General features: G+C 40.6%; 1 protein-coding gene across 6 annotated transcripts in view; it reads left to right on the top strand.

Annotated features, from left to right (window-relative positions):
- The window catches only part of ODF2L (outer dense fiber of sperm tails 2 like), a 41710-nt gene that overhangs the window by 17734 nt on the left and 9588 nt on the right, over nt 1-14388 (top strand). For all 6 annotated transcript variants that reach the window (XM_042464789.1, XM_042464792.1, XM_042464788.1 and 3 more), the window contains 4 exons: nt 2882-3067; nt 6865-6974; nt 12618-12753; nt 13998-14108. In XM_042464789.1, coding sequence (XP_042320723.1) covers nt 2882-3067; nt 6865-6974; nt 12618-12753; nt 13998-14108 — 543 coding nt within the window. The remainder of the gene's footprint in view (nt 1-2881; nt 3068-6864; nt 6975-12617; nt 12754-13997; nt 14109-14388) is intronic.

The following is a 14388-nucleotide window of genomic DNA, read 5'->3' as shown; positions in this document are numbered from 1 at the left end:
TCAGCCATGCAAACCCATTGGGTGACCTTATGCAAGTCCCATTCTCTTAGCCTCAGAGGAAGGCAATGGCAACCCACCCCCCAAACAAATCTTTCCAACAAAACCCCCTGATAGAGTCTCCTTAGGGTCATCATAAGTCAGAAACAACTTGAAGACACACAAAAACCATTGGCTTAAAATTATGCTTTATGTAGAGAATTATTTATTGAAAATATAATAACAAATATAATTACAAATTGAATTTAGGGTGTTTAAAATGTTATTATTTATTCATGTGTAAATAGAGCTACAGCTGTGAGGAACACTTGGACAATAAGTAACCTCTTTGGTTTTGCTAGTTTAAGCAGGAAAAGATAACCCAATAAAAATGGAAGAATCCATCTATAAGTAAAATAGAAAATTAGTTTGTCTCCATTCATTCTCCATAGTGCCAAGCAGATATGACACTCACTCCCATTAAAAAAAGTGAGGAAAAGGAACCAGGACCAGGAATTGGAATGGTCTGATGCTGTACATCATCTTACATAAAAGTCTCCTTATATAGTTTCTGCAAATTATTTTGGGGAAAGAAATATCTGAATACCTTGTCTTAAATATTTTATTCATCATTCTAATTCAGTTTTCCACCTACACAGGATGGGGGACACCTGGCTTGACAACAGTACACTTGAAAGGGATCTAGGAGTCCTAGTAGACCACAAGTTGAACATGAGTCAACAATGTGATGCTGCAGCTAAAAAAGCCAATGCTACCCTAGGGTGCATCAATAGAAATATAGTATCTATAGAGATATAGATCAAAGGCAATAATAGTACCATCCTATTCTGCTTTGGTCAGGCCTCACCTAGAATTCCGTGTCCAGTTATGGGCACCACAATTCAAAAAGGATGTTGACAAGCTAGAGTGTCTCCAGAGGTGGACGACCGAAATGATGAAGCATCTGGAAGCCATGCCCTATGAGGAGTGATCTAGGGAGCTGGGTATGTTTAGCCTGTAGAAGAGAAGGTTAAGAGGTGACATGATAGCCCTGTTTAAGTATTTGAAGGGGTATCATATTGAGGATGGAGCAAGCTTGTTTTCTGTTGCTCCAGAGAACAAGACACAGAGCAATGGATGCAAGCTACAGGAAAAGTGATTCCACCTCAACATTAAGCGGAATCTCCTAACAGTAAGAGCTGTTCAACAGTGAAACACACTTCCTCAGAGAGTGGTGGAGTCTCCCTCCTTGGAAATCTTTAAACAGAGGCTGGATGGCCATCTGTAGGGGGTGCTTTGATTGTGTATTCCTGAATGGCAGATGCCCCGCAACACTTTAGACGCCCCACAACCCTAACACGTAGCTGCAGTGGTATAATGTAGGCACCCTGTATACACGGGTGCCGCCATTATGATGTTACGAGCAAACGGCGCACACGGGGTGTGACGTGTTTGCGCCACGTCAGGCTGCTTATGGTGGCCTAACAGTGGCTCTGGAAGGAGCTCTGAAATGGAGCTCCTTCCCGGAGGGTGCCTTGTTCCTGCGGCAACTAGATTGCCGAGGGAACGATGCCAGGGAGGAAGGGGCTGAGCGGCCCCTTTCTCTTCTGGCTACGGCTCCCAGGGTGTCCTGGGGCATGAAGCCTCAAAGACACCCCTTTTCGGGACCAAGGTGAAGTGGCATTTTGCTGCTTCTCCCTGGTCCCGAAAAGTGCCGGATTGGGGCCTCTGGGCTGCCGCTGTGGCTGCCCTGGCCCCAATACGTGGCGCAAAGGGGCGGCTGCATGCCGCCCCAAATGGGCAGTCTGTATCCCGCCTATGATTCTATAAATAAAAGCTTGGAGGGGGGTCCTGCCAAAAACGTTATGTCCCCCCCCCCCCCGTCTTTACCTCTGAACATACAAATGCATAAGATTTCACTGTTAGTCATTTGCCTGACTTTTGTTTTATTTTATATATATAAATTTATTAATTTATTTTTAAAAAAATGTTTTTAAGGGCAAATCAGCATGCCTCCTTCATGATAACACAGATATGTGTTGTAGCGAATGCTATCTCGGAAGAAGCATTCCCTGCTACTTGACAAGAAAAAGCAATGCTGCTTCTAGACTGTCTCTTGTTTGCCATTTTCTTAAGTACTTGTAGGAAAACAAATATTTCCAGCCACGTGTTTATATGATCAGAAGTTTTTTTTTTTAAAAAATCTGGCTAACTAACAGTTTCAGCCCTACATAGGAGATGTTAAAACTAGAAAAGAGCTGTACTGGTTGTAACCAAGGAAAAATTGAGATTGCAACTTTTCTAGAAACTAGGGTAGTAAAGCTTCTTCCTTCATCTTCTAAAGTGGCTTTCCCTAAACCTGACACCCATCCAGACATGTCAGACTGCAACTGCCATAATCCCCTCCAGCATGGCCATGTGCTGGATATGATGGGACTTGTAGTCAAGTACATCTAGATGGGTCGTTGGGGAAAACTGTTCTGATCACTCTGTCCTGCTTCAAATATGGTGATTCCAGTCTCTGCTTTTGTCACTTGATCTTAACTCAAACCCGCTGGATCAGGTAGCTACCAAGTACTTCAGGTTCTCAACATTGCGTAGAACTAGTTCTTCAAAATACTTTAGTATGTGTTTGACTGTACATTTTACATAGTCTTGCCAAACTTAATTGAACTGACCCACATGCCTAATTTAAACCAGTTGTCTTTAATACTCTGATGGTCTGAGCTTAGGCATCTTTAACTGCTTTTAATTTTCTTTTTTAAAGAAAAAAATGTTGCTTTAATTCTTATTCGCCCATTTGCACACACATCCACATACTGTCAGTTTCCCCTCTCTTAGCCAACCTCAGCTGTGAGCATTCACATTTGGAATGTATGATGAGATTTCTTTTCTTCTGTTGCAGACTGTTGAAAAGAAGATTGCTGAATGGAAGCTACAAGTTGTGGAGCATAAGCAGCAAATTTTGGCTGAAAAGGGGAAAAGAGAGGAAAGGAGGAATGCACTGAAAAGGGCAGCTAGTGTTCAGAAACAGAGAGCTGAACATTTGAAAGCAGTTGTGGAGACCTTAATTTCCAAAATTGGAGACAAGGTGAGTCGTTGGCAAGGAACCCATAGTTTCAAAAGAATGGAGACAACCTAACATTAATCCCCGTAAAGAATAACTGTCTAGAATGGATAATATGAAAAACTTTACTTTCAAGAACATATTTTGCTGTTTTTGTCTACCTCAAGATATATCTAATGTTTTAATAGTACATGTTTATAAAGTGACATTTGTTGTTGTTAAGTTGACCCAACTCACAACCCTATATGGGACATCTCCAAGCCCCCCTACTCCACTGCTCTGCTTAGTTCCTGTAAATCCATGCCCATGACCTTTCTGATTGAGTTTCTCCGTCTTCTTCTCTTTTTATTTCCTCTACCTTTCTAGCATTGTTGTATTTTCTAATGAGTCATGCCTCCTCATCATGTGGACAAAGTATGACAGCAGTGATTTCAGCTTCCAAAGAAATTGATTCACTTCTTATCCACTTTTTTCACTATTTAGCTTTTGCATCCATACATGGTGATAGGGACATACTAGTATGTATGTGTGGCCTCATTGGTGCCCTGAGTTGAGGGTTGTTATTCTTTCTTTCCTTTTTTTGTAATCCTGAAGAATGTTCTGTCTGTATTCTAAGATGCCACATATGATTTCAGGGAGTGACCAGCTGATTGGCTTGAGAACTTTAGGCTCTTTTCAAGGTTTGGTTCACCTAACCATAATCTACAGTAGTGGAGCCTTTGCTTAGGCCTCATGTCAGCCAAAACACCAAGAAGCTGACGTTCATGGGAACACCTAATCCTATAGCACTTAATGTGTAGCTGAGGTAGTACGTATCTGACCAGTGCAAGGATGGGAAATATGGACAGCCTTTCCCCAAAGCTCAGCACCACCAAAAATATTTCTGTAGAACATCATAATCATAATCATCATCATTATATTTATATCCAGGCCTTTCCCCAAAACTGGGACTCAGACGGCTCACAATCTTTGGCCCTCTCACTGGTTTGGATTCCAGCTCCCAGAAACACCAGCTAGCATTACCCATAGTGAGGGACTTTCAGAGTTGACATCCAAATATTTGTAGAACCAAAGAGTGAGAATTACTGCCTGAGAATTCCTGAAATCATTAGCCTACCTAATTTAGAAATCCTTGCCTGCGTAAAGTTTCTTTACAATATTACAGTCTATAGGCTCTCCAGGTCATTTCCATAGGAAAAATTATATAATGGACCGCTTGGCTTCTGTAAATTTTTTGGAACCATAATTTTTGTTTCTTTATGTTGTCACTCAAGCTCCAATCTTCCAGATTGAAATGAAAGACTAAACCACACAGATTTGGAGACCAAATGGATTTAAACTTGTGTGGTGTTCACACAAGAATCGGCCTTTGAAGATCAGTTCCTAAATCTTAGATCCGGAATAGACAGCCCTTAAAAGACTCCTTCAGGGCATCATCATCATGCTCTGAAGCCACTTGGAAGCCAAGCAGGCGCCCAGACATGGGCAGCTTCAAGATGCTCCAATTGAGTGCGGCATCTTGAAGCCACTATGGGGCCAGAGGCAGCTTTTCCACAGCCCAAAAAGGAGTAGATCTATGCCGCTCCTTTTTGGACCGGGTTCAAGGTGGATGGGGGTCGCAGTGTGTGGTTTCCATGGCCCCAATCCGTCTTTGGAAGGGGCAGCTTCAGGCCACCCCTTCCTCCCCTTAGTTTTTTCATGCACTCCCGTCTGATTTTGCTTTATTAACTTTTAAAAAATGAATCTAGCAGAAATGTATCATTAGCCTACCTAATTTAGAAACTAGTTCAACTTTTGAATAGCCTGAGCTTTGGAGGTACACTTAGCAATTACTTGCTGCACATCTGTACCATTTGGTCCTCCTTGGAAGCCTCTTGTCTCCAATCATTTGATGGTTAAAATGAAGATCTGCTTGTGAGTTCTTCAAATGAAGTAAGTGGCCACTCAGAAATACATCTACTGTACAGTGTATTTTCTTTCTGTCTTTCTCTTTGTTTCTGCTTCTGAATAACTGAGGACATGTTTTTATAAAAGCATTTCACTTGGTAAAATTAGTGTATCCATTGTAGATGCTATATTAAATGCTTTTGGTCATGTGGTTTGTTTCTCTACTCTGTATGCAAATTACTTCCAGTTTTTATGGATTTATTTCCTCACAGTGATATATAGTTGACTTGTGGTAAATATTCAGTCTGTTTTTTAAAGCCATTGAAAACATTGGTTGATGTGTTCTTTTTATTTTCTACTGTCTGGCTTGAAGTAATTGGGGGGGGGGGGGGGTTGGAATGTTGTGTAGTTAAAAACTCTGGATTGTTTAGGAAAACTCAGATGGACTGTGGTACTGGTGGTGATGGTGTGCAGTTTTCAGAACAACTGAAATCTTGAGTGTTCGTGTTTGTATTTGTCAGTTTTTCTACTCAGTGTATTCTGAGTAGCTGTGAAGTATCCATGAGAGTCTCTTGCACCCTTGCAAATAAGCCTGCACAATTTACTCTCATGCGAAGAAAAATATGATTAGCCTGTTTGTAGGCTGGCAGAGAAGGAACTGGGTTTCTAAAGTGGGAATTGAAGAGGGAACTTGATTCTTTGAGCAGCCTGTTGCTTGGTTTGCATCCTGGATGCAGTGGAGTTATGGAACTAGCAGTATTAAAATCTTTTACTGTATTCTCGTTTCCATCGAGTTTTTTAGAATCTCATCACCATTATTGTCTCATGTCCATATTCCATTGTGAGACTTTACCTTTTTTTTTTTCTTTCTGAATGGGAACTTCTAGCTATTCTGTACACGTTTTTCCTAATGTCACATACTTTTAGGCCTAAACCCAGTTGCTAGTTACAACTGTAGTGGATCCATTGATGTTAAATTAGTGTGTTGACCTGCCATTTAGCAATTGATTAATTGGGTCTACGGTAGTTGGCACTAGCAATTGGATTTAAGTCATTCATATTTTCTCTGTCACCAGAAGTGTTTTTGCACATATTTTCCAAATATGTGCATTTGTACTTGTGCACATTTCTCATATGGTTTTCTGCACATTTTTCTTTGGCAAATGCATTGGAAGCCTTGGGAAGATACAGATCTCCAAGGCAAAACATGCTTCATTCTGTTGTTAGTCATTGGAGGTGTGAAATGGCTATTTTCATAAGGCAATGCGAGTCCAATGAATTTCTTTCCCAACTTAGAAGGCACACGTGGTCCTACTTCCACCAGCCTGTTCAATTGCTTTGATGGATTTCTTTGTTGCCTTTGAGTATAGAATTCTTTGTTGCCTTTGTTGCTTGACTACAAGGCTGCCCAATGACTTGGCTTAGGAAGAATAGGTTTCAAATCCCCATTGTGATCTTATTGTGTTCCTTCTTGTCAGTGATGTCATGAGCAATATCCAATCAGGAATCTGAGGCAGTTGAAGTGCAACAGCATCTAAATCCTATCTTCTGATACAAAGAAAACGGTGAAAGAAATGTAATCTACAGTAACCTCTAATCAAAGGATTGTAGGCATGTCCCCGTTTTGCACGAACAGAGTTATTAGAACAAAACTTTAAAATGTTCTTATTTAGTAATATGCTTTTAGTGACTTTAAGAATTTTACTTTACCGTGAGGTTAGGAAAATATGGATCCCAGATGATTCCAGTACATTACAGTTTTTCAGGGTTTTTTATAGTATGTTTATGTTAAGATTAAGTTTATATTATTCTGTCCTCCTGCAGGACACCTGGAAACTGACTTGAATGAAAATACCTCCTGTGTTTAGGGAATTGGGCAGAATTAAAAATGAGTTTTTTATATTGCATGGTCTGTGTTTTTGTACACTCTCCAGGAAATCCAATTGTCTGAGGCACTTTCAGCTTCTAATGTCTGGAAAAGTCATCATGAGACAGTAGTAGATGAAAAAACCAGGTTAGAAGTTCAAGTTGAAAGTCTAAAAAAGTAAGTGAATGTACTGTACCCCCTTGTAAGTCATCGGTCTTTTTATATATTTTATTTCAAAATGCAGCCTGGCAAACAAGTTTGCTCCTCTCTGGGATGTTTGTTAATTTAATCTGCAAATTTATTGCAGAATTTAGAATGTGGAAATTCTACCTGACAGTGAAGATACATCTTGACAGAGTTGAAACACTTCTTCTGGCTTCAGCTCAAGGTGCTGGAGTTCAGTTTTTAAAAACCCTTGAAGCTTGGCACTTTCATGCCTCAAAGACTACTTGCTTACATGTGCATTTTCTCCTTTTTTAAAAGTTCTGCTGGTGAGGCCTTCTCCAGGTATGCTTGACTACTAAGATTTTTTGAGTGGGAATCAGAGAACAATCCTTTTCTGTCAGTAACCTTCCCTAGTGTCACTCCAGTCATGGAATGCCATGGCTGTGTCCATATGCCTGGTACTTAGGCCTTGGGCCTTTTGGTGGAAGCAGAAACTGAGAATCACCCAATGAAATCCACAGAAAAAAACTAGAAACCCCACAAGATCCTCAAAAGAGAGTTGTTTTATTGGTTAAAAAGCCCACGTGTTCATTTTTGTGTTTCCATTTATCCAGTTCCTGAATTAGAAATATCAGAAGTTAGACTCTAGCTAGCCCCCAAAGAACTCAGAGTATCTTGAGCTATGGGTTCTGTCCTGGGCCTAGTGCTATTTAACATCTTTAACAATAACTTGGATGACAGAAATGGGGACATACTTATCAAATTTGCAGATGACACCAAATTAGGAGGAGTAGCTAACACCCCTGAGGACAGGATCAAAATTCAAAATGACCTGAATAGACTAGAAAGCTGGGCCAAAGCTAACAAAATGAAATTCAATGGGGAGAAATGTAAGGTACTACACTTAGGGTGGAAAAATGAAATGCACAGATATAGGATAGGGGACACCTGGCTGAATGAAACTGTGTGAAAGGGATCTAGGAGTCCAAGTAGACCACAAGTTGAACATGAGTCAACAGTGCAGTGCGGCATCTAAAAATACCAATGCAATTTTAGGCTACATCAATAAAAGTATAGTGTCTAGATCAAGGGAAGTAATAGTGCCACTCTATTCTGCTTTGGTCAGGCCCCACCTGGAATATTGCGTCCAGTTCTGGTCACCACAATTCAAAAAGGATGTTGAGAAACTGGAGCATGTCCAAAGGAGGGTGACTAAAATGGTGAAGGGTCTGGAAACCATGCCTTATGAAGAAAGACTCAGGAAGATGGGGATGTTTAGCCTGGAAAAGAGAAGATTGAGAGGAGATATGATAGCCTTGAAAAGATGTCATTAAGGAGAGAGCAAGCTTGTTTTCTGCTGCTCCAGAGAACAGAACCCAGAACAATGGATGCAAGCTATAGGAAAAGAGATTCCACCTCAACGTTAGGAGGAACTTCCTGACAGTAAGGGCTGTCCGACAGTGGAACACACTCCCTCGGAGTGTAGTGGAGTCTCCTTCCTTGGAGGTCTTTAAGCAGAGGCTGGATGGCCATCTGTCGGGGATGCTTTGATTGTGATTTCCTGCATGGTTAGGGGGGTTGGACTGGATGGCCCTTGTGGTCATTTCCAACTCTATGATTCTATGGCGCATTACAGACCGCTGAAAAGTGGTGGCCTGCACCCGCCCCTTTCCCTGCTGGATCGGGGCCTCAGTGGCAAGAGCGGCAGCCGCTGAGGCCCCGATCTGCCGCTTTCCAGGCCGCGGGGAAGCGGCAAAAGGCCACTTCTCCAAGGCCTGGAAAGAGGTGTTTGGGGCTTCAAGCCCCAAGGACACCCTGCAGTGGTGGGGAGGAGGAGAAAGAGGCCACTTGGCCCCTTTCTCCTCTGTGTCGCTGGGCGCAGCCATCTAAAGGCTGCGCCAGTGACGCAACACCAGGAAAGAGCTCCATTTCGGAGCTCCTTCCTGCGCCAACAAAAGGGCGCACTAAGCGCCCTCGTGCAGCGCGACGGCGTCACGTCCACACCGCCTCATTTGGAGGTGGCGCGTTCGTGACGCCATCATGTTGGCCCCCATGTAGATGGGGCGCCGCCATCTTGTACGTCCTCAGGACGTATTAGGCTTGGGGGCGTCAAGAAGTGACGCCCCTTTTTAAACCTAGGACGTCCTGAGGACGTCCCTTATGGCGGTCTGTAACGCGCCAAAGTCTCCAGTTTCCTCTGTCAATCTCAGTCTTTTTGGTGCCAAAGATAGTTCTGCTCAGCCAGGCGTCATAACTCTGTTTGAACATGTTTTATTGCTATGTTTTTATCGAAGGATTATCCAGTTATATATTTTTCTTACTCTTTGTGCTACCTCAGCCATTTTATAGGGTAAAAAGGTAAATACGTAACTTGAGCCATGTTAAGATGATAAGAAAGTTTAATCATTTTTTTGATCTTTAGGAATAAAACAAGATGATAATGGCAAATATGATGTTCTTTATGTGGTTCCCAGGCAGAAAATTTCTATTTTCCAGCACCTCTTAATAAGTGTTTTCATCCTGATGTTGACTAGTGCTATATTATCATATCGCCACCATTCCTATTAACTAAAAGCTGTGCTTTGCATTTGATTGAGGGGCATTATGCTCTCTCTGTGCACTGCTGTACTTCAGCAGCAGTGAATCAGCCTGATTCACCTAGTTACTACAGGCAGCAAGAGGTTTCATGTAGCTAAATAAGCCGTTTTGTCAGAGGAAGAATGGCTTGATCCTTCTTTGTAGAACAGTAGCAGAGTAATCTGTCCCTCCTCTCCTCACCTGTTGGGTATCTGTGCTGTTTGGGGAGAAAGAGAAGATAGACGGGTGAAGCTGCCAGAACAGGGGATGAAAGAATACATTGCTCCATCCCTCCATCATTAGAATTCGTGGCTACAGAGGAAAGTTTTTGAGGAAGGCGAATTAAACCAGCCTATTGCAGCTTAGTAGCCTGTGTTTCTATGCTTGCAAAGGGTGTTTCATTCCTATGTAAACACAGGCAGCTAAGCCTTTTCTGGCTAATAATATTTGTAGACATATTTACAAATTTGCAAAAGAGCATTTCTTTTGAATTAGCAGTGTTGCACAATTGCCCTAAATTAGCAGCCAGATAGGTTCATAACAATGTCATTCCCTTCGCCCCAAGTGGTAAAGGTAAGAAATGGTATGTTAATTTTTTTGTGGTTGGAAATATAAATTGTAGTTAAGGGATTAATTGTAAATGCATGAAATAATGCTTACAAAGCTGAAATGGGATTCTTTTTTTTTTAAGTTGTCCAGTTTTCCTGGAAACTAAAATACATAACTTATTCAATTGGTATTTTGATAATTTGTAAGAGTATTCTTGAAAGTAATGACAGAGTGATTAACCACAGTCCATGGTTACGTTGTCTGTTATTTTCTAAAACATAAAAGGCCTTTTAAAATCTTATTTGGAATTTTCTATAAACTTTGCTAAAAGCTTTTGAAATAAACTTTCAATTAGTAGCTGAAAACCAGTGTTAAAACTTGTGAACAGTATGTAACAAACTAGTTTCTGTCTCAGTCTTTTATACCTGTTCTGACCTGAGTTATGATATTCCCAATCTTTTAACCATCCCTGATGGAGTGATCAAATATTATGACATCTCCAAATATGAGAGGCAGCATGGATTCCTTGTGGTTTTCTGTACTGTTGGAGAAACAGCTCTGCAGCCGCAGTTGACTGGTTAAATGTGTGCCCATATACACACCACACTATCCACTAAAAGCAGTGATAGTATCCTAGTTCTACACATTGTCCCAGCAGCCCCAGCCAGCATGTCCATTGTTCTGGGTTGATTGGTGTAATAACCAACATCTGGATTCCACAGGTTCTCTACCCTTTATTTAAAGCCAGAAGAATGAGTGCAATAACACAACCCAGAGGCAAAGTGATTTTTGCCTAGTTTATATTACTTTACCAGTGAAATAGAGAAAATTGGCCTGAATCCAGTTGTTATTTCCAACCTGAGGAGAATAGTAGGATTTACATATATAAAAATATATGAAAGGATGTGATGTGGTAGCTAAGAGGTTAAGATGCCAGTTCTGATGATTGGAAGGTTGGCAGTTTGAGGCCCAAGTGCTGTATGATGGGGTGAGCTCCTGTCACTAGTCCCAGTTTCTGTCAACCTAACAGTTCAAAAGAATGCAAATGCAAGTACTGTAGATAAATAGGTACCACTTTGGTGGGAAGGTAACAGCGTTTGGTGCAGTCACAGTTACATTTATGAACTACACATGGAAAGAAGTAACCTATAAAGAGAAATTCTAAATTTTGGAAAGCAAGGTGAAAGTCTCACTCAAAACAATTGGGAAGAATAAAGCACCAGGAACAGATGACATACCAATAGAACTGCTACAAGCCACAGAGATAAAATCAAGTCCAATTCTAAGTAAAATATAACAAGAAATATGGAAAATAAAGGAGCAGCCCACAAATTGGAAGCAATCAGTATATAGTCTTGTACACAAAAAAAGGAAACAAAAGATTGCAGTGACTACAGGAACATTGCACTAATTTCTCATGCAAGCAACATCATACTCAAACTTCTGCAGCAAAAATTCCTACCATATATGGAATGAGAAATCCCAAAAATGCAGGCTGGATTTAAGAAAAGAAGAAGCACTGGGGACCACATAGCAAACATACGATGGATAATGGAGAGCACCAGAAAATTCAAAATAAATTTTGCATGTGCTTTATTGACTACAGCAAAGTCTTTGACTGCATAGACCATGGAAAGCTTTGGAATGCTCTCGAGGAAATGGGAGTGCCACTACATCTAATTGTCCTGATGCGTAACCTGTATTTAGGACAAGAGATTGCCATCAGAGCCAAATATGGAGAAACAGAATGATTCCCAACTGGCTCAAGGGTCAAGCAAGGCTGCGTACTAACACTTGATTTGAGTTCAGACTGTCTTCACATGAGAAGACCAGTCTGAATCTGGGCTATCCTTGCTTTAAAGTGAATTTTAAAAATCTACCTTTTTCTCTGGATCTTCCAGGAAAATCCAGAGCACTCTAGAGTGATGCCAGGCGGTGTTCACACTGCTATGCCACCTGCCACCATGGCACAAGTCACATCATCTGAGTTCACAGTGAGGCATCCAGCCATGTGTTTGATGCTGGGCACTGCATTTTCGGTATCACAGGGAGCAACCCTTGCAAGCAGCAGTGGTGCCAGGCAGCACAGCAGGATTCACAGGAGCCACCTGGTGTCCCTCCAGAGTGCCCAGGTAACAGAAAATTCAGGGCATCTTTGGGACCAGAATAGTTCTGGAGCAGCCCAGATTATTCTGGCCAGTGTAGTCCCACCTTGGGAAGATGCCAAAAAAATCAAGTTGAAAGACACATGAATAAAACTCCTAGTCAGGTCACTTATTACTATGATATTTATACTTATTTCGGTTCCTTTAATACCTCCATTAACTTTAAAAGCTGAAGGTTTCTCCCTCCAAATAAATACTGCTTTCATAGTAAGTATGTGGTAAATATGACAATGCACATCTAAAATTCTAAAAAGCTGAAAAAGAAAAAGGATGCAGTGAAAAGCACAGTCTATCTAATCTTAATTAAATGGTTTTATGTATATGTGTTTTGATTGACACAGAAATTGTGTTTAAAATCTTAAAGGCAGGTCGCAGACCATATGATGGAACTCAGAAGAATTCAAGATGCTGAGAGAAAGTCAAGGAGTGAGATTATTGGAAAGCTTAATGCCATTGTCTCTGAAAATGAAAAGATTTCTCTTGAAAATACAACATTAAAGGTAACATCATCAACAGTATTCTGTATTATGTAGCTGTTCCATTAGTGGAGGATCCCTTAATTCTTTTTTAGCCCTATGTTTCTAGCAGACAGTTCTTAAATTAAAAAAGAACTATTTCCCCTGAACTATTTCCTCATTCAGATTTTTAAGCCACACTCTGAAATATCTGTCCATAGTTATTTTTATGCTCATTTGTTGCTATAATGTGCCTTCAAGTCAGCTCTGGTTGACTTGACCAGTCCTAGGTTTTCTTGGCAAGATTTTTTCCATTGCCTTCCCTGTTGCCTTCAGTGGAACCTGTAAGTCAGATCTGCACTGGATTTCGATAATAATAATAATAATAATAATAATAATAATAATAATAATAATAATAATAATAATAATAATAGGATTTATTTATATGCCGCCCAGTCACCGGGAATCTGGGCAGCTTACAACATCCTTGTCTTGATATCTAAATGAAAATGTGTTTTATTTGTTCTTATCTATCTCATTATATTGACTTTAAATAAGTTAGGGGTCATTAGAATAGTTTTATTGAGGAGCCATAATCAGGTATGCCAGAAGCCATTGTCTCTTTGTTTTGGTGTGTTTTTGTTTTTAGTCAATTTTAGGGGGTGGGGTCATTTTTGTTTTGTATGTGGTTTAGTGGTTTGAGTGCTGGACTATGACTCTGGAATCCAGGTTTCAGTTCCCAACTTAGCCAAGAAACTCATTGGGTGACCTTGGGTAAGTCACATGCTCTCAGCCTCAGGAAGGTAATGGCAAACCTCCTCTGAACAACTCTTGCCAAGAAAACTCCATGATAGGCTTGCCTTAGGGTCGGCATAAGTTGGAAAGACTTGAAAGCATACAACAGACATATGTATTAGAAGTGTTATTTTCTTGTGTGTGTTTTTAGATACAGAACGTTTTTCTTTGTGGAGTTGAAGGCTTTCATGGCAGGCATCCATAGTTTTTTGTGGGTTTTTCAGGCTATGTGGCCATGTTCTAGAAGAGTTTCTTCCTGACGTTTTGCCAGGACCTGTTTTTCTTTGTGTTTGTTTGTTTTTGATTGTTCAATAAAAATATTTGTGGGGGGAGAAAATAAAGCAGATGTGGAAAAAGATGAACTTTAATTTTACATATAAAACTATATCTAAATCTATATTTTTAAAATAATTTTGTACATATTTGCAGATTTGTTTCATTCTGCTATTACATTGTTTTTGATAGTATGCTTTCAAAACGTATTCTTGTTCTAGGCATCTCTTTCTACATTGGAAATTAGTATTACTTCCACAGAAGTAGAACTTGTAGACTTACGTGAAGAGGCACAGCAGCAGGAAATGCTGGTTGAACAATATAAAAGTGAGGTAGGTTGTACAGCTATAGTCTTGGGCTTTTGATGGATGGTATTCTCAGCTCCATGTCCATCATGCTCCAGAGGCATTTGGATGTCCATATGAGAAAGTAGACTGTGGCTGCATTGGCACTACATGAATAATCCACTTTGACACCACTTTAACTACAGGCTTTATCACACCAGCCCCTTTCGCGCTGTAGTCCTGCAGCCTAAAAATAAAGTGGTAAAATACCAGTATAGGAGCAACCACCACCACACTTATTCCTTTAGCACAACTTGGGCTGCTGCCA

This window comes from Sceloporus undulatus, chromosome 4 (assembly GCF_019175285.1).
Source record: "Sceloporus undulatus isolate JIND9_A2432 ecotype Alabama chromosome 4, SceUnd_v1.1, whole genome shotgun sequence".
Lineage (NCBI taxonomy): Eukaryota > Metazoa > Chordata > Lepidosauria > Squamata > Phrynosomatidae > Sceloporus > Sceloporus undulatus.
The sequence above is the reverse complement of the archived record's forward strand: the minus strand, read 5'-3'. Positions and strand labels throughout refer to the sequence as shown.